Here is a 20551-nt window from a genome sequence, read left to right as displayed (position 1 = left end):
GTCTTTTGGGATTCATCTTGCTTGGGACTCTTTGTACTTGTGTGACTTTTTTCTTCCCCAAATCAGGGAAGTTTTCTGTATTTATTTATTTATTCAAATATATTCTCTAATCATTGCTGCTCTTCTTATCTTTCTGGCACCCCTATTATATGTATTTTACTTCATTTCATGTTGACCCCAAGCTCCCTTAGGCTCTCTTCCTGCTTTCAATTTTATTTTCTCCAGTTGCTGTTCAGATTGGGTTTGTTTCTCTACCTTATCTTCTAATTCACTTATTAGGTCCTCTGCTTTTTCTAGTCTACTGTTGAAACCTTCCATAGCATTTTTGAGTGTAGCTCTATCACTTTTGACTTCTTCCTAATTTTTGCATAGGTTGTCCATTTTCTTATCTGTTTTATGAACTGTATGACCATTGCTCTGAATTATTTTTCTGTCATATTGCATGCCTCTATTTCACTTATTTCCTTTCTTGGTCATTCTTCCTTTTCTTTCCTCTGGGGATTGTTTTGTTTTCTCTCCATTCTAGCTATCACCAGAACATCCAAACACCGAGTTGTGGGGGCCTAAGCCATGTGCAGTGGGAGTGTCAAACCACCCAAGTGTCACTGAAGAGCTCCTGACACCTAGACGTGTGGCTCCTGTGGGTTGGTGGGAGCCACACATGCCAAGAATAAGTCACTGGCACTCAGTGCAGCCTTTTGCATGCACCTAGAATCAGGAGCCCCACATGTGCTGCACTGAGCAAGAGTCCTCTCAGGCATGAGCTGAAAATCAGTGTCTCCTAGTGCGTGCCTGGAGTCAGAGTCCCCATGTGCATGCACTGAGAATTGAGTGTCAGTGTCTCTGTCACTCTGTGTGGCCTTGCACAGAGAATCAGGGTCCCTGTGTGCATGTGCACCAATAATTGGAGTCATTGGTGCTCAGTGTGCACACACTGAGAATCAGGAGTCCTATGTGTGCATGATGAGAAACAGAGTCTCCATGTGTGCTTGCCAAGAATCAAGGCACTGGTGCTCAGTGCAGTCTCTCGTGCAGAGAATCAGGGTCCTCATTCTGCTTTGGGGACCGGGTTTCACAGCTGCCCTGTGTCAGTAGGAGGCCCATTCCCATGCTGCAGGAAACAGAGTTTTGTTTGTGCATGCCCAGAGTCAAAGTCAGGTAGCACAGCCACCCTATGTCAGTAGGAGGTCCGGTCATGTGCAACACCCTGTGTCCACACACCCAGAGTCAAAGTCAGGTAGCACAGCTGGGCAGCAGGGGAGGCCTGTACACAGGCTGCAGGAAATAGACTCCCAGTGTGTGCACATGCAAAGTCAAATTCAGGTAGGCGGGAGGCTCACGCCTGTGCCACAGGAAACAGACTCCTGTGTGCACACACCCAGAGTCAGAGCCAGGTAGCACAGCCCGCACAGGGCGGGAGGCCTGGTCACAGGCTGCAGGAAACAGACTCCAGTGTGTGGGCATCCAGGGTCAAAGTCAGGTAGCACAGCCGCCCTGTGTCGGTGGGAGGCCTGATTGGGCACACGCTATGGGAAACAGACTTCCTGTGTCTGCACAGTCCCGAATTTAAGTCATACAGCCACCCTATTTCAGCAGGAGGTCTCTCACATGGATCAGGTCTAGCAGGTCCTATGTCAGTGCAGTGGGCAGATGGGGAGAGGGATAGGCTCTGTGACTCACAGAAATCTGCAGCCAGGATGTCTGGAGTCTTGGTGTCTGTGGGTCTGCAGCTGTGATAGCAGGTCTTTGTCCTAAGTGGATGTAGGGTCTCAGTTTGCATCTGAGATCAAATTGGGTGATGGTGAGCCTAGGATCCTAGTCACAAGCAGTTCTGCTCTTCAATATGGTATGTTTCATGTGCTAGCACTGGCCACCCAGGAGTGTTTGTGGTTAAGGGGGTTTCACAGTCTAAGACTGTCTGGTTTGGCAGCCCCTTGAAAGGATCTAACTGTTGCTAGCTTGCACACACAAACACACCATACATGTCTACAAAACCCTCTATAACTCCCTTACTCTCTCACACAATCTATCTCCCTGCCTTCTTGTGGCCGCTATCTTCTCTACACCAATCCCTAAGAGTTATTTTTAATCTCTTAAGTGGCCTCAGGGCAAGGTGTTTTCCAATAGGATGTGTGGACTGTTCCCCCATCCCACCCCACCCCACCCCCCGAGGCAAGGCAAATGTCTATGTGGAAAAGAAGTCTTCTACTTTGTGAGGGAATGACTCAGAACAGGAAATTTGGGGTGTCTGCTTTCTGGGCTCTATCCCAGATTCTCAAGTCTTGGCTTCTGCCCGCACAGCTTCAGTTCTTTTAACCCTCCCCCTGCCAGAGCACAAGGTGAGTGGCGCCACAGGGAATTTAATGTGTTGACCCTTTAAGAGATTGCCCGAATTTTCAGCTGTTACTCCCTGGCAGACAGCACCCCACTACTTTTCACAGCCAGATGATATGTGGGTACCCTCCTCAGTTTTGGTGCTCTCTGCTGGGGGACGCAGCTTGGGGATTAAATCCCAGAGTTCTCAGTGGCAAACCCGCACAGCTGAGATATCTCTCTGGGACTTCAGTTGCTGTCTGTGGGCATCCAGCCAGCCCTTTCGCCCACTGCCTTTCTAGCAGTATCCACATTGGGTCCTCAAGTTATCAGGGTTCTCTCCTGCGAGGTTTCCATTGATTATTCCGGAAATTTTTCTGTATTTTAGATGTAATACCAGTTTGTTCCTGGGTGCATGTCCATGCAGCGTCCACTATACTCTGCCACCATTTTAGATTTTTCACATTTTGATGGTACTCCTTTAAAAATACTAGTTTCACGGAATATGTTTGCTGATGGGGGGTGGCCCAAATTTCAGACAGATCCATAGCTGTGTGAATTTCAAATACTTTTTTCAGTCTTGCAGGCTGTGATGATTAACTGGTAGGTTCTGGGATCAAAAGTTGTATCAAAGTGATGTTTGCACAAAGCAAAGGGAAGAAAATCAGGATGGTTCATGAGCTTTGCTACAGATGCACGTGGGAGTGCAGTGATGGCAATGGACTGCAGCCCAACCAAGCAGACCACTGAGATCTGGCCTCCTGACACCACAGACTGGGCTCACAGGCCTGGCTCAGGTGGGAGAGTTCGGGAGGAGGCTGGGAGCACTTTCTCAGGCTGGCAGGGCATATGCGGAAGAGAAAGAACTTCAGGTTCTGTGTCCTGCTTTCCCCCTTCCCTGGGCTAACATCGTGCTCTCTCCATGGCATTGAGAAGGGAATAGGAGCCTCAAGGAACAAACCAGGGGAAAACGTAGTGTTCTCATCCATTTCAAACCCTACAGATGAATTTCCAGGAGAACTTACTACAGGGCTTTCCTCCTTTCTTTGGCGAATGGAACGGCTTTGTGAAACAAGTACTGGGATACAGACCCACTATGAGCCCATGGCACAGCTGGCTGTGGGCTTTGTTTACGCTTATGGAGATGTGACCACTGGTGTATCTGGATGCCCCCAGAGATTGTTTACACTACGTATTCCTGCAGCACCAGACCACTAATCCTAAACCGGAGCCGGGGGTGGGAGGGTGGGGAATGAGGTCTCGGGCAGGAGAGATGGCCCATTGTGTCATATAACATGTGAATTTTGGAAACTGAAAGGGATTTATATACAATGTAAAACCCATTAACTAGGACATAGAGAAGATACTCAAATGTTCCCAACCGTTTTGTTTGCGGGTAGAGTTAGCAGATATTCAGAAAAGAAAATGTTTATGAGACAATGTTATAATCAAAATGTGGTTGTTGATTATCTTTGTGAAATGCCTGTTCCACCTCCTGCCTTGTGAATGAGGGATGGGATTGGGACTCCTGGTTGAATAGCAGCGCCGAGGATAGCTACCATAGTGGACAGCAGTGGCTCCTGTACAGCGTCCTGACACTGTAGGCAGAGCAGAGTGAGCTGACCTGGTGCTGAGCCCAGGAGGGTTTGTAGGGTGGGGTAGGTGTTGTGTGAAGAATTAAGAATGATTTTGCTCCGGCTGGTGGCTCAGTTGGTGAGAGTGTCTTCTCTGCAAGAGTTGTGGTTTTCACTCACCGTCAGGACACATACCTAGGTTGTAGGTTCCATCATGGTCAAGGCAGGTAAAATCTCCCTCTCCGTCTCCATCTCCCTCTCCGTCTCCCTCTCCCTCTCCCTCTCCCTCTCCCTCTCCCTGTCCCTCTTCCTCTCCCTCTCCCTCTCCCTCTCCCTGTCCCTCTTCCTCTCCCTCTCCCTCTCCCTCTCCTCTCCCTCTCCCTCTCCCTCTTCCTCTCCCTTTCCTTGTCCTTCTCCCCTTTCCTCTCCCTCTCCCTCTCCCTCTCCCTCTCTCACCTGGCACGTAGTAGTAAAGGGTGTGCACCAAGTGTCAGCTGAAGGGTGGTGGTGGTGTTAACTTTGCTGAGGTGTTTTAGGAATACGCAAATAGCTTCTGATGCAGTTGAAGTCTCAATGGCATATAATGTTGCATGTGATGATTTTTTTTCTGTGATGACACTGACTGTTCACTATACTAAACCCATCCCTTTTCCCTCTCTTTCTAGGCTTGGTTTCAGAATAGGAGGGCCAAGTGTTCAAGGATCCAAAGATTATCAATGCCAAGGAATGCACCACCTGTTACTCTTCACCAGCTCGGCTTTCATGTGCTGCAGAAGCCCTAGAATGCCATCCTTGTCCAGAATCCTGAGTGGAGATCAGTTTGTCTGGTGCCACTGACCCTATGGCACCCATGCCTCCCTCACCTCCTCTGCAGTTGTGTTATTAATAAAGAGGCAAATTCTCAGCATGTGTTTGTTTGGGTGCCATATGGGACTAGTAGGGTATGTACGGAACTTGTGAGGAAGAGTCGTTTTAACTCAATGACAGGGAGGTCTCCTTTCACAAGGTGACCTCCTGAATCATTTTCAGGGGCCCCTGAACATCACAGAAATGCCCCATGTGCCCAGGGTGAGTTTGCACTGGCCCATGCCTTCTCCTCAGTTCCCACCACCTTCCCATCCTCATCACTCCCCAGCCCCTTTGGGACCACAGATGTGTGTGTGCAAGATCGGATCCAGGGTGTTCCCAGTGAGGGAGAAGTGTGTTTCCAGACAGGGTGAGCTCCATCATGCTGACAAGATCAGGCTGAACACTGCACTCAGAGGGAATCAGCCTAGAAGGCTACTCCCAGGGCCTTATGGGAACGTGACCATCAAACCTCCATCCAGTGTGCTCCACAGCCCGTTCACCTCCTTCCCTTTTGTGCAGGACACTGGGAAACATTCTGGCCCACGGGTCCTGCTGGCTCAAAGAAAAGTGAGCAGATTCCACCGGGGCCACAGAGAGACTCCTCTCCCTTTTCTCCCCTCCCCGCTCCAGCCCAGGAAAGCCCATTATCTCTCCTTCCTTCCTCAGCTCAGAAGCTGCCAATCACGCCTTCGAAGGTACCTTGGCCCTGCACATCCAGGAGAGAATTCCAGATTCTGCTGCTGAGCACTAAGGGGACCTTTGGGTTTGGTGCTGCTCACACCAGGTGTAAGGAGATGTCTCCTGGGCGGTGTTGCAGAGACTCTCTCATTGGAAGGAAGCAGTTGTACCTTTGCTTTCTCCCGCTGGCCTCCTTGTGTGGAACTGCCAAGGGAGGGGAATGGGGCTGGGGAGTGAAGAGGCCAGGCCCACTTTTTAGGAGGCATTAAGTTCTTCCCAGATGAGCCTTTGTTTTGCAGTAATCTTTAGTGATGTGAGGCTCATTTAGTGGGGTTTCATGTTAAAAGTGACCAATTGTGGACACCACAGTCACCCGGGGAGTGACTGCAATGACTGAAGAGAAGGTACAGTGGTGTCATCAGACTTTCCTCTCTGCTGAAAGCTAACCAAAGTCAGTGTCTCGGTGCTTCTGCATTTCCAGTGTGATGGGAAGGCATCCACTCTTTGCCATGGTGCTCACTAATTTTTACTCCTTTCTTCTTCCAACCTTCTCGATTTTGGGTGTCCGATGTCACTCAAGTGGTGTGAGTGTGTGTGTGTGTGTGTGTGTGTGTGTGTGTGTGTGTGTGTGTGTGTTTGGGCTTCAGCAGACAGATGATATCACTAGTGAGAGGGCTCAGGCCTTGTGGGAGTGTGGTAAATTGGAGAACACCCCATGTATGCTCATTTCCATTCGATGGTTTTTAAGTCAAACCTTCTTACTTCCTAGAGCTGCCAACTTTCCTTCTCTTTTAAACATGAGGTTTCTGGATGCTTTAAGTCCCCTCTGAACTGCAGGGCCCGTACAAATGTAAACTCTAGGACACGTCAGACCCAGTCCTGATTTCTTCTCTCTGGCCACAGCTGAAAGGACCACATTCAGCCTTCCCAACCTGAGACTGGAAGGTGGGAATAGTCAGCACAAATCCCTCCGTGAACCCTCACACCCAGTCTGACACACACTCACAAAGAACGCTGGTCATACTCAGGCTGCCTTAAAGAGAAGAAAACGTGAATCTATTTCCTGTAAGTGGATGGTGTCTGACACATACATACTTTTTAAACAAGACTCTACTTCTTTCCGGTGCCAGAAGTATAAAGGTGGTATGGTAGCATGAGATGTAAACAATATGCAAAGTATTGCTACATATAATAATTCATCCCTTGCCCTGACCGCTTTGGCTCAGTGGATAGAGCGTCAGCCTGCAGACTGAAGAATCCCGGGTTCGATTCAGTCAAGGGCATGTACCTTGGTTGCAGGCACATCCCCTGGGGTGGGTATGCAGGAGGCAGCTGATTGACGTTTCTCTCCCATCAGTGTTTCTAACTCTCTATCCCTCTCCCTTCTTCTCTGTAAGAAATCAATAAAATATATATTTTAAAAAATAATTTACTCTTGCCTAGGTTTGCAAAGAGAGAATTCTCAAATTAATCCCCCAAATTAACTAATGCCCCAAAGATAATTTATCACAAAGTAAACTCCAAATATGGCAAAAGTGTATATTAGAAATTCACTATGCTAATAGGAGGAAGTAACTTTGACTTTAGAATCTGGTTTCCTCAAAGTACGTTGACCCTAGCCCCGTGTTCGGCAAACTGCGGCTCACGATCCACATGTGGCCCTTTGGCCCCTTGAATGTGGCTCTACCACAAAATACCACGGCCTGGGCGAGTCTATTTTGAAGAAGTGGTATTAGAAGAAGTTTAAGTTTTAAAAATTTGGCTCTCCAAAGAAATTCTAATTGTTGTACTGTTGATATTTGGCTCTGTAGACTAATGAGTTTACCGAGGAATGCACCATCTTGGACATGTTTATTGTGGCTGAGGAGTTATAAGCAGGATCTTGTAAGGAGTTCAGTAGGTTCAGCATGGAATAGTGTAATAGCCCTGGAGGCACTCTTGCTTTCACAACGAAGAACACCTGCCAGCGAACTTTCTAAATATTAAGGTGGGAGTTCAAATGCAGTGGGAAGAGGCTGTGAGCTATATGGGGCAAATTTTGTTTTGAAAACTACATTTATGTAAGCTGGATCCAAATTCAGACAAGTGTAATGTAATCAGAACCTTGGAGATCTGCCTTGGGAATGCCTGTCAATCAAAAGTCTAAGCAACCCTTTTATGTACAAGTCCATAGAGCAAAGGGCAGGGGAAAGAAAGGGCCAGAAACAGTTCTTTATGGGTGACACAGGAGTGTGGTCCTCCAAAGAGATGTGAAAAGGGACTTTTAAAGGCAGAGAAGAGGCCTGTGAATGTATGCCCAGCAGGGGAGTGAAGGCCTGAGTTGTTTCAAACAGGACAGATATACATTTGCCTGAATTCTCATCACGGGCTGTTGCGATGGCCACAGGGCTTGCTCTGAGCACACATGGAACTGCCACACTGTGTTACCATGCAGTCGTTTGGTGCTCATGGGGCACCTCTAGGACATGCTGGGGTTCTGGGAGAGAAATAATGGAGACAACACAGAGCACTTCCCTGGACTTGCTTAGTGAGAAGTGCATCTGGGTCTCATTTGACTTCCCGTAGCCCGGGGCCCGGACTGGGGTTCTCCAAGCCTTGAGTGCACACCTCTGGGGTCAGTTGCTGTGATAACATAACCTTCATCCTAAGAACGCTGAATGCCATAGCTTTCACTTTTCACGGAAGACCTGCCTTATGCCACTCCTCCCCTTAAGCCAAGGCAGCAGGGTGTTCCCTCAGAAGGAGTCCTGGCCTCAGCCACCTCCTCATACAGACCATGCTTATTTTCTCTTGTGGAGCTCTCACACAACATCACCTTCAGTTGGCACATGAGACAAATGGTGAGGGGCCTGGCAGTGAAAGGGTGAATATGGTGGAGCAGTAGTGCCATCACTTTATGGGGCTCTCCCAAGCTAAGTACCTCTTTTTCTTCTGGGGGACGCCCTGGCTAAAGGAAGAACCCACAATAGTTTGTCTGCACTGTGGGGACATTTTTGGGTATGCAGTCCATTCTCTTCACAGGTCCACGTGAGGGTTCACAAGCCCAGGCAGTGGGATGGCCTGCAAGACAGAGCATACAGGCTTCCTTCCTGGGAAGGCTAGCCTCTGGTGGCCATGCTCTGCCCTCGCCCAGAGTCGTCTATGTATGAACTGTGCACACCCAGGTGAAGCCCTTCAACACTTACCAGCTCCATCCTGCATAGAGCTTCTTCTCTCAAAGAAGCATTAAAAAAAGTTTTCTCCCTCAGCTTCAGCACTAAGTGTCCATGCCTCTTCCCCCCGGGCACTCAGTGTCCAGGTGTTCCCTCTTGCACAGCAAACCGCAGAGCCTTGTACAGTGGTGCAGTTTGTACTCTTCCCACAAAGGGCTGCGTGTGACTCCACTACCACAGCCTTCATTCCTCCCATCTCCCTGCACAGCTAGGCCTGCCACCTGGCAGCCCGCTCTGCACACAGGATGGAATCACTTTCCCGGGGAAGCAGGCTGATGGCTGGCAGCCTTCGTTATGCCAATAGGAATGCAAAGACTGTCTGCACGCACCTTCCTTTGTGTTTCACAAGCAAGGGAACACAGTGATTTAATGCTGGTATTTCACCCTATTAGCACCTGGCTCTCTCCAAAGCTCAGCCACACACACAAAATAGCCCTGCATGAGAATTGCAGTGTTGGAACATGATAATCCATTTCAGGCCCAAGAACCTTGGTTTGGTTTGGGTTGTGTTGGAAGCGAGCAGAAACCAAGGAAGAGTCCCTGTTCCATTCCCTGTGAACACTGAAAATAAAAGAGTGAGGCAAAGGATGATTTGAAATCTGAAGTGGGAAAAATAACCTAATGGCAGAAAGAAATTCATGTCACTGGCTGTGCACAGTGCTTATGATGGGGGCATGTGCAGGGAATGGGTGCTAACATGGCACATAAAAAGGAAAACTTCTGGTTCATATTCAAATGGGTCCTTCACATATTCCACAGATCCCATCATGAGGTCGTGCAACAAAACTGTCTTTTTCTCTCTAGCCCTCCCTCCTCTTACCTGAAATGCTCACTTTAAGACAAGCATGTCAAATTCAAAGGCTAACGTGGGCCAAATAAATAGGATTTAAATTTATGTGGGCCACAAAAAACCAAAAGCTTTAATTTTCATAGAAACATGGGTTTATTTCGATAGAGACATGCTGAATACAAAGGGCTGAAATAAATGAGTCATCTATATTTATAAAACCCTAGTATGCAAATGAACTGAACAGCAGAACAACCGGTAGCTATGATGTGTGCTGACCACCAGTGGGTGTGTGCAGAACCTGGTGGGCATAGGCAACAGGCATCAGAGCAAGGAATATGGCGGGTGTCGGCTGCAGTATGATGGTGGAGCAGATGAGCAGGGGTGCCAGACCAAGGCATGGTGCTGGTTGCTGTCATTGAGGCAAGTGTCTGGTGATTACTGAAAATTTTTTGCTCCTGTGTGCTGTGGTCCCACCCAATGTTTGCACCTGTTGCCAATTCCCAGCACTGGTCCCAATAGCACACAGCTGCTGGGCCTGATAGCCCCTGAGGGCTTCTCCACCTCCTCCTGCTCCAGAAGGGTGATCAGGGCAGCACCTTCCACTCACACCCACTGATGGCACTGGCCCCACTCATACCTGCTGCTGGCACCAGCCCCAATTGCTCCACGCCATCAGGGGACCAGGGGCTGTGGCAGGACCAGGGGCTGTGGCTTAGTGGGGGTGCAGAGGATGGGCTGAGATCCGTCCCTGTGCCCACTGCAGTCTCATGGCCCACAGTTCATTTCAAGATGCATTAATTTATGCACTGGGCCTCTAGTTGTTAACATAAAATAATATAACATTTTAATAAAAATTTATATTTTTCTTGAACATTAATTATAAGACACTAAATAACTGCACAAATTAATAAGTGTAACTCAAATGAACCTATTTTCTTTTATTCTCTGAAAGCGAAATATTTCCTTTTGTGCACACCAAACAAGTCAGTCCAAGACTAATGGCGTGGCAATCGGCTGCTAAAATATTTGCTGCTAGTATTAGTGGGGAGAAATGGTGTATCTCTGCATGTAAGCGGAGTAAGGGAAATGGATGCAACACCAGTATAATAATCAGTCATTAGCGAACATTGTAGTTCATTATTTATAATTATGTATAACAAGATATTGTAAAAATTAAGTTATGAAATTTTTATTAAAACGTTTCTTAAATACTGTCACATTGGCTGGGCTGCAAAAATTTTCATTGTGGTTTTTTAAATTAATTCATTTTTATTGAGGTATAATTGATATATCAGTATATATAAAAGCCTAAATGACTGAATGACCAAACAACTGAATGACTGGTCAACTGGTTGTTGTGATGTTCACTGACCACAAAGGGGCAGACACTCAATGCAGGAACCCGCAGCAGGCACAGCAAGGCTGGGATGAGTGGGAGCGGCATGTAGGAGCAGCAGCGGCTTTTGGTTGTGGGTTTTGGCCCAATCCCCACAGGCCACACCGAGGGACCCCACCAGTGCACAAATTGTTCACTGGGCCTCTAGTAACATCATATTAGTTTCAACATTGATTTGATATTTGTATGTATTATAAAATAATCCACCACAGCAATTCATTAGTCACCATACAGTTCCAGAAGTTTTTCTTATGATGAGAACTTTTAAAAACTTTCAAATATGCAATAATTTAATTAATTGTAGTTCCTATGCTATATATTACATCTCCATGACATTTATTTTATAACTGGAAGTTTGTATGTTTTGACCTTTGTCACCATTTCTCCCACCCCCAAGCCCCCACTTCTGGCAATCACCAACCTGTTCTCTATATCTATGAGCTTGGTTCCTTTGTTTTTTTAGATTCCACATGAGAGCATATAGTAATTATCTTTCTCTGACTTATTTCATTTAGCATAAAGTCCTCAAGGTTCATCCATGTTGTTATGCCAAGATTCATAATTTTTATGGCTGATTTATATCTATACTAGTGGCCCAGTGCATGAAATTTATGCATGGCAGGTGGGTCCCTCAGCCTGACATGCATCCTCTCCAATCTGGGAGCCTTCAGGGGAGCCCTCTCCAATCCAGGATCCCTGACAGTTTAGGCTCACTCCCTGTGGTTCTCTGCTCTCTGTGGGGTCTGGCTGCTCCATGCTCACTGCCTAGAGGCTCTCTGCGGATGGGGTGGGGCACTTGCCTCGTTGTGGGCTTGATCCCCAGTTGGGGGCGGGCAGGAGGTAGCTGGCCGGTGATTCTCTCTCATAAATGATGTTTCTGTCTCTCCTGCTCCCTTCCTCTTGGAAATCAATGAACATATATTAAATTAAAAAAAAAAAGATGAATAAAATAAAAAAAAAGGGAAAACAGCCATTCTCCGGATCATTGTCCCAACCTCTTGAGATGCTGCTTCCTGGCAAGTGTGGACAGTTTGGCTCATAAAAGCTCTCTACTGGTTTGAATGTTTTTACATGAACACGATGTATACACCTGCTGGTTTCTGAGGGCGAGGCAACAGAATCAGCCCATGAGGTCTGCTGTGAAACTGTAGAGGAGTCTGTTTTTGCTGTCAACAGCTAGGTAACTCTTGAAAGAGTGTAGAAAACCGGAAATGGGATTTACAAGGAGAAAACAGACAGAAGCGAACAGATGCCCCCGCACTCTTTTCCACCCAGACAGGCCGGTCTCTCAAGCATCCTCCCTCCCTGAAGCTGGTGCCAGAGAGTTTTCTGCATTTGAATGAGGCCTTGGAGTGAGATCCATTGGAATGAATCGCCCTGACCTCCTCTCCTCCCACTTGCTCCCTAGGCAACCCTCTACATCCAGAGCCCAGGATCTGTCTGCACCCAGCTGCCTCCCCTGAACATGCCTGGCACAGGTGGATCCCAGAGAATGGGCATTGATCCCCACAGCAGTGCCCAGCTCTGGAGGGTGCCAGCGCCCTACAGCCTGTGGTGCTGCAGTCCCAGGGACAGCAACACCCAGCAGCGGCAGGTCCTCAGCCTCCATCCAGACACAGAAAGAAAGACAACCTAAGCAGCTAGCCTATGGATCCAGACACAGAAGGAAAGACAACCTAAGCATCAAGCCTGGGAGGGACTTGCTTGCCAAGCTTCCAAGTAAAAGGCCATGCATGCACACTGCCCAGAGGTCTTCCGGGGCCAGGGCGGGACACTTGCCTCGTGGCCATGGTGACAAAGCAAGCATCTAGCCCTAGTCACTCTGTGTCCGCAGCCCAGAGGACTGGGAGACTCTGGTGGGGCTGAGGTGACTGGGCACTGCTATCTTGTGGCTATGGGTGCCACCATCTTTGTGATGGAGTGATGGTTAATTTGCATATTACCCTTTTATTAGATAGAATGTATAAAAGCCTAAGCAACCATTACAAGCAAACAACCAGAATGACCAGAACGACTGGTTGCTATGAGGTGCATTGACCACCACGGGGCAGACGCTCAAGGCAGGAGCTGTTCCCTGGTGGTCAGTGAGCTCCCACAGCCGGAAAGCTACTCAGCCAGAAGCTGAGCTCACAGCTGGCGAGCACAGCAGGAGCGGTGAGCACAGCTAGAGCAGCGGGAGTGGCAAGAGTGCTGTGAGAGAGTGGTGTTCGGGCTCCTCTCCAGCCATGTGCCACTTCACACACTGCTACATCCCTCGGGAGATGTCTGACTGCCAGAATCAGGCCTAAACCCCCAAGGGGTCCTGCATTGCAAGAGGGTGCAGGCCAGGCTGAGGGACACCCTCCCCCCCCATACAGGAATCTGTGCATTGGGCCTCTAGTATATATAGGATGTGAATATTAACCTTGTTCTAAAATGCCTATGGTAGTTCCACTCCCTTGCCTTAGGAATTGGGATCTCCTAGTTGGGGAGTAAGGATGGCAGGGGCCTAGGGTACTCTTCCACCCCAGGCAACATCACCTTCCATCTGGAATCCTGAACCTGCAGCTAGACTCAGGTTAGCTGACTGTTCTGAATCCAGGGTAGGCACATGCAAAATTGACAATGGTATGCCACTTTCCTTCCTGGCTGGGCAGAAATAGAGTTTTAATAAATTTGAACCTAGTTTGGCTAAACTTTCCTTAGCATTAAAGGCTAAAATACCAACGCAGTGTCCAGAGCTTCAGCTACTCTCATATCCCAGCAAGACAAGTGATAAACCTACTTGGCCCCCTTGCCAAACTTACATTTTAACTCCCAAGAACAAGCATGACAAACTCAAAGGCTAACACGGGCCAAATAACAAGGTCTAAGTTTATTGGGCCACAAAAACACACACAAAAGCTTCAATTTTCATAGAAACATATGTTTATTTCGATAGAGACATAAGCGTTGAGATAGATGAGTAATTATTAAAATAAAATAATAGAACATTTAAATAAAAATTAATATTTTTCCTTGAACATTAACTTACCAGGCAATGAATAACTGCATAAATAAGCGTAACACACATAAACCTATTTTCTTTGTTCTCCGAAAGCGAAATATTTCCTACTGTCGGTTCTTAATGATTACACTAAAAGTGAACCTTTTAGTGCTGCTGGAAGCAAAAGGAAGGACATGGTCCCCTGATTAATATTCCAGCTTAATGGATCATTGAAAAGAAGCAGTCAAACCTGTTTTTCTTCATGTTGTCTTTATCATGTGAAACTGCCAGGCTAGAAAACAACAAAAATTAAAAAATGGAGTGAGATAAGAATTGAAGAATTACTGCTACATTTTTAAGGGACTGTAATAGTATTGTGGTTATGTTTTAAGAAGAAAGAATATCTTTTAAAGCAGGGGTCTTCAAACTATGGCCCGCGGGCCACATGCAGCCCCCAGGGGAGTCTGATCCTGCCCGCCAGGTTTTTTGGGCAGTGAGCGCAGCCAAGGTGTTACAGTAGGAATTAGTAGTTCATATAGTCCGGCCCTCCACCTCTCTGAGGGACCATGATCTGGCCCCCACTTTAAAAAGTTTGAGGACCCCTGTTTTAAAGGAACATGCTGAATTGTTTTAAATCCAATGATATCTGAGATTTGTTTCGAAATTAATTGGGGGCCATGGCAACTTCCCACAAGTTGATAATTTTTCAAGTAGGGTGATGTGTACATGGGTGATCCTTACACTATGCTCTCTGTACATTTATATATATTTTATATTTCCCATTAAAATTAAAGATAAAATCCTGGCTATCTGTGTTTCTTCCTTTCCTTCTTGGCTCTTTAAAAATTTCCTTTAGGCCCTGGCTGGTTGGCTCTATGGGTAGAGCATTGGCCCGGGCATCAAAGGGTTCTAGGTTCAATTACCAATCAAATGCATGTGCCTGGGTTGCAGGTTCAATTCTCTAGCCCCGGTCAGGGCAGGTGCATGAGGCAAGCGATCAATGTGTCTCTCTCACATTGATGTTTCTCTCTTTCTCCCCCTTTCCCTCTTCCCTTCCACTCTCTCTAAAAATCACTGGCAAAAATATCCTCGGGTGAGGATTAACAAAAATATTCCTTTTGTGTCTTAATCTGCAAATTAAAACACGTTTATGATTTTTTTAAAAACTTACCTCTAAACATAATACCTTTGAGCAGATAAACATACTTTTGCTGTACCATTTGTTGTTAAAAATAAATTCATTCATTCAAACACTTATGTCAGGAAACATGATAGGCACTGGGAATAAAGAACCTAAAGGCATACTAAGTAAAACAATCAAACTATTCCCAAAAATTCAAGAGGAGGGAAGACTCCCAAGCTCATTTTATGAGGCCAGCATTATCCTAATTCCAAAACAAGATAGATACTACAAAGAAAGAAAATTATAGACTAATATCCCTGATGAACATAGATGCTAAAATCCTCAACAAAATATTAATAATACATAAAGTTCATACACCATGACCATGTGGACCTTTTCAGGAGATGAAAGGTTTGTACAATATCTGCAAATTAATAAACATGATGCACCACATTTGAAAAAGGATAAAAGCCATATGATTGGTCACTACATCAAGAAGGCATAATACTTCTCAATATATATGTACCTAATCAGGGAGCACAAAAATATATAAAGTAACTACTTAACAGAAATAAAAGGTGAGATCAAAAGCTACATAGAGATAAACAAGAATGACAATATGACATATCATAACTTCTGGGATGCAACAAAAACAGTAATAAGAGGAAAGTTTATATATTTACAGGCTTATCTCAAGAAACACACACAAAAACAAGTAAACAACCTAACATTACATCTTAAAGAACTAGAGAAAGAAAGAAAAAAGAAAACCAAAGTCAGCAGAAGAAATGAAATAATAAAAATTAGAGCAGAATTAAATGCAATAGAGAACAACAACAACAACAAAAAAAACTATACAAAAATGAATACAACAAAGAGCTATTTCTTTGAAAAAAATAATAAAATGGACAAATCCCTGGGTAGACTCACTAGGGAAAAAAGGGAAGAGACCATATAAACAAAATTAGAGGCCTTGGGTGATAGAAAAGTCACCACAGATATCATCCATACTAATAAAAGTCTTAGATGGTCCTTTCACTCTCATATGATGCCCTCACATCATCACAAGATGGCTGTCACAAATTGGCCACCACAAGATGGCCAGCAGGGGAGGGTAGCTGGGGGTGACCAGGCCAGCAGGGGAAGGCAGTTGGGGGTGATTGGGCCAGCAGGGGAGCAGTGAGGTGTCAATCAGGCTGGCAGGGGAGCAGTTAGGGGCAATCAGGCAGAGACAGGCAATCGAGCAGTTAGGAGTCAGCAGTCCTGAATTGTGAGAGGGATGTATGTCTGCTGGTTTAAACCAGCAGTTGGACATTCCCTGAGGGGTCCCAGATTGGAGAGGGTGGAGGCCAGGCTGAGGGACGCCTCCACATGCACAAATTTCATGCACTGAGCCTCTAGTTGATATATAAAGGATCATATTAGAATATTATAAAAGACTGTATGCCACCAAATTCAATAACCTAAAATAAATGATCAGTTCCTGGAAATATATAACCTTCCTAGACTGAATCATGAAGAAGTGAAAAATCTAAATAGACCAATCAGCAGTGAGGAGATAGAAACAACCATCAAAAATCTCCCAAAAAGTAAAAGTCCAGGACCAGATGGCTTCATTCTACTAAACATTCAAAGAGTTGAAACCTATCCTTCTCAAACTCTTCCAAAAAATTGAAGAAGAGGCAATATTTCTTAACACATTTTATGAGGCCAAGATAACCCTGATACCAAAACCTGGTGGATAACACACAAAAAGAAAACTACAGACCAATATCTCTGATGAATACAGATGTAAAATATGCTAAACAAAATATTAGCAAATTGAATACAACAATACTTAAAAAATAATACATCACAATCAAGTGGGGTTCATTCCAGGGCCACAAGGATGGTTCAACATATGTAAATCAATTAATGTATAAACATTAACAAAAGAAAGGATAAAAATCATATGATTTTATCACTAGAAACAGAAAAAGCATTTGATAGGATGCAACATCCATTTATAATTAAAACACCCAATAAAATAGGTATAGAAGGAAAGTACCTCAACATAATAAAGGTCATATATGACAAGCCTTCAGCCAACATCACACTCGATGGTAAAAAACTAAAAGCTTTCCCTCTAAAATCAGGAACAAGACAAGGGTGCCCACTCTCACCACTCTTATTCAACATAGTTTTGGAAATCCTAGCCAGAGCAATAAGGCAAGAGAAAAAAAATAAAAGGCATTGAAATTGGGAAGGAAGAAGTAAAAGTGTCATTTTTTGCAGATGATATGATTCTGTGCATAGAAAGCCTAAAGACTCCACCAAAAATCTATTAGAAGTAATAAATCCAGTAAAGGTGCAGGTTACAAAATCAATGTACAAAAATCCACCACTTTCCTGTATACTAAGAAAGAAACTTCAGAAAAAGAAATGAAAAAAATTCCTTTCTCCATTGCAATCAAAGGAATAAAATACCTAGGAATAAACCTAACTCTTTCACAAAGAGTGAAAGAACTATATACTGAAAACTACAAAGCATTATTAAAAGAGATTGAAAAATATACATGAAATAGAAAGATATTCCATATTCATGGACTGGAAGAATAAACAGTTAAAATGGCCATATTACCCAAAGCGATATACAGATTTAATGCAATCCACAACAAAATCCTAATTTCATTCTTTAAAGGAATAGAAAAAAATGATCAGATTTGTATGGAACCATAAGAGACTCCTAATAGCAAAGCAATCCTGAGGAAAAAATGAACAAAGCCAGAGGTACCACACTACCTGACTTCAAATTATACTATAGAACTACAATAATCAAAACAGCATGGTATTGGCAGAAAACCAGGCACACAGATTAATGGAACAGAATTGAGAATCCAGAAATTAAACCACATGCACATGGGAAGATAATTTTCAACAAAGGAGCCAGAAACACACACTGGAGAAAAGAAAGCCTCTTCAATAAATGGTGCTGGGAACTTGTAAAGCTACCCACAAAAGAATAAAGCTAGATTACAGTTTGTCCCAAGTACAGAAGTTAACTCAAAATGGATTAAAGACCTAAATATAAGATTTGAAACAATAAATTACATAGAAGAAAACATAGGTACTAAACTTATGTACCTTGGTTGTAGAGAACATTTTATGAAAAAGAAGTAAAGGTGAAAATAAGTGAATGGGACTATATCAAACTGAAAAGATTTTGCATAGGAAGAGAAACTGACAACAAAACAAAAAAGCAACAGACTCAATGGGAGATGGTATTTGCAAACAACACCTCCAGAAAAGGGTTAAAGACCTTATGAAAGAACCAAGGTGGCAGCATAGGTAAAAGCCTGTACTCGTGCGTCCCACAATCACATCAAAATTACAACTAAAATACAGAACAACTATCATTCAGAACTTCCTGAAAGCTGACTGAATGGAAGTTCTACAACTAGAGAATTAAAGAAGCACACTGAGACTGGTAGGAGGGGCGGAGGTTTGAAACGGTCTGGACCAGCATCCATGTGTGCCATTATTTAAATTGGGAGGGAGATAATTTCTGAGGAGGCTGCCCACGAGGAGCAAGGGGTCCCAGCCCCATATCAGATCCCCAGCGCAGAGTTCCAGAGCTGGGAAAATAAGTCCTTGTAACTTTGGCTGTAGAAACCAGCAGGGATTGGGACTCAGTGGCATGGAGGCTGCTGGAGATGCAGGGGTTTCTTTTAAAGGAGTGGTGCATGAACTGAACTTACAAGGTCCTACTTCCTCTGAGCTCAAGTGCCAGGGCAAGGCTCTGGGGGACTCAGACACATACAAGGAAGAATTGGATTGTCTGGCATTGGGGCAGGAACTTGGGACAACTTTCTCCCAAACAGAGGTGGTCCCAGAGGTCATTGTTTCTGTGCAGTTATTTTCTCAGTCACAGGGCTGACTGGCAGCCATAGCTGTTTGCTCCACCATGGTCATTCCCTGAGACCCCACCCCATCCAATTTTCAGCCCCACACAACCTGTTTGTAGCTGCTTTTGCATATGAATGGTCTGTCCTTAGTTAGGCTTAAGCCTTTCTAAAATCTCTCAAACAAACTGAAGCTTGGTCAGGGAGCCCCGAAACGATCAATAAAAGGCCCAAGACCCTGCACTAGCATGAGCCTGCTTTGCTTCACAGCTGGGCCTCACCTGAGCACCTCCAAGTACAATACCAATAGCTCCTGCTAGGTGGCCCCAGGCAGTGGCTGACTTTGCACCGCCCTGGAAACCCTAGAGCCAGTGCACCTTGTGGCAGCTTCATACCATAGCAGATTACAGCTCTACACATCCATAAGTGATACAATCAAGGGTCAGCCTCAGTGAGCACCAAAGCCCCACCGAAGCAAGTTCTGCTCCATAGGGGTGTTTCCTGCACAGCAGCTCTCCCACTATAGCAGCAACTGGTCCTCACAGCCAATTGACTTGGAGGTCAATTCTTCCCAATGATGCCAACAGCAATCAAGGCTCAACTACAAGACTGTGCACACAGTCCACATAGGGACACAAATAGAGTGCCCAGCTCAGAAGACTGGGAGGCTGAGTTACTGGGCTCTACAGGACACTTACTTCACAAGGCCAATCTGCCAATTCCAGGAGGCATTACAGCTCTACACAATACATTGAAACAAACACAAGGAAGAAGCCAAAATGTGGAGATAAACATGTTACAAATAAAAGAAATTGAAACAAGCAAACCTCTAGATATAGAATTCAAAACCAGGATTATAAGATTTCTCAAGAATCCTCATGAGACTTTCAAGGATCTTAGCGAGAATGTCAAAGACATGAAAAAGGACAGTCATAAATTAAACATACACTAACTGAAATAAGGAATAATTTATAGGGATTCAACAGTTGGATAGAGGAGCCCAAGAATCAAATCAACTGTGTGGAATACAAGGAAGCAAAAAATACTTAATTAGAAGAGCAAAAAGAATCCAGAAGCATAAAGATGGTATAAGTAGCCTCTGGAACAACTTCAAACATAGCAACATTTGCATTATGAGGATGCTAGAAGGAGAAGAGAGAGAGCAAATTATTGAAAACATATTTGAAGAAATAATAACAGAAAACTCCCCCTACTAGACTTATATGTCCACAAGAGCAACCCAAAAAGGCCCACACCAAGACACATCATAATTAAAATGCCAAGGACTAAAGACAAAGAGAGAATCTTAAAAGCGGCAAGAGAAAAACAGTTAGTTACCTATAAGGGAGCACCCATATGACTGTCAAATAATTTCTCAACAGAACCTTTGCAGGCTAGAAGGGAGTGGCAAGAAGTATTCAAAGTGATGAATAGCAAGGACCTACAATCAAGATTATTTTACCCAGCAGAGCTCTCTTTTAGAATTGAGGGTCAGCAAAAGAGTTTAAACAAGAAAAAGCTAAAGGAGTTCACCACCACCAAACCAATATTACATGAATTGTTGAAGGGTATTCTTTAAGAAGAGGAGGAAATACAAAATGTGAACAATAAAATGGCAACAAACAAACAAACAAACACACACACACACACACACACACACACACACACATATATAAATAATTGAATCTAAAAATCCAAAGAAATAAACAAGAAATCTAATGAACAAAATAAACTGGTGAATAAAATAAAATCAGAGTCATGGAAGCATGG

General features: G+C 44.7%; 1 protein-coding gene across 1 annotated transcript in view; it reads right to left on the bottom strand.

The window, feature by feature from the left end:
• Positions 1-13959: 13959 nt before the first annotated feature.
• The window catches only part of TMEM255A (transmembrane protein 255A), a 91755-nt gene continuing 85163 nt past the window's right edge, over positions 13960-20551 (bottom strand). Inside the window, exon 11 of the mRNA XM_084870407.1 lies at positions 13960-14069. Coding sequence (XP_084726533.1) covers positions 14052-14069 — 18 coding nt within the window. The 3' untranslated portion in view covers positions 13960-14051. The remainder of the gene's footprint in view (positions 14070-20551) is intronic.

Source organism: Pipistrellus hanaki, assembly GCF_964339955.1.
Source record: "Pipistrellus hanaki genome assembly, chromosome: X".
Lineage (NCBI taxonomy): Eukaryota > Metazoa > Chordata > Mammalia > Chiroptera > Vespertilionidae > Pipistrellus > Pipistrellus hanaki.
This window is presented reverse-complemented; position numbering and strand designations above follow the sequence as displayed.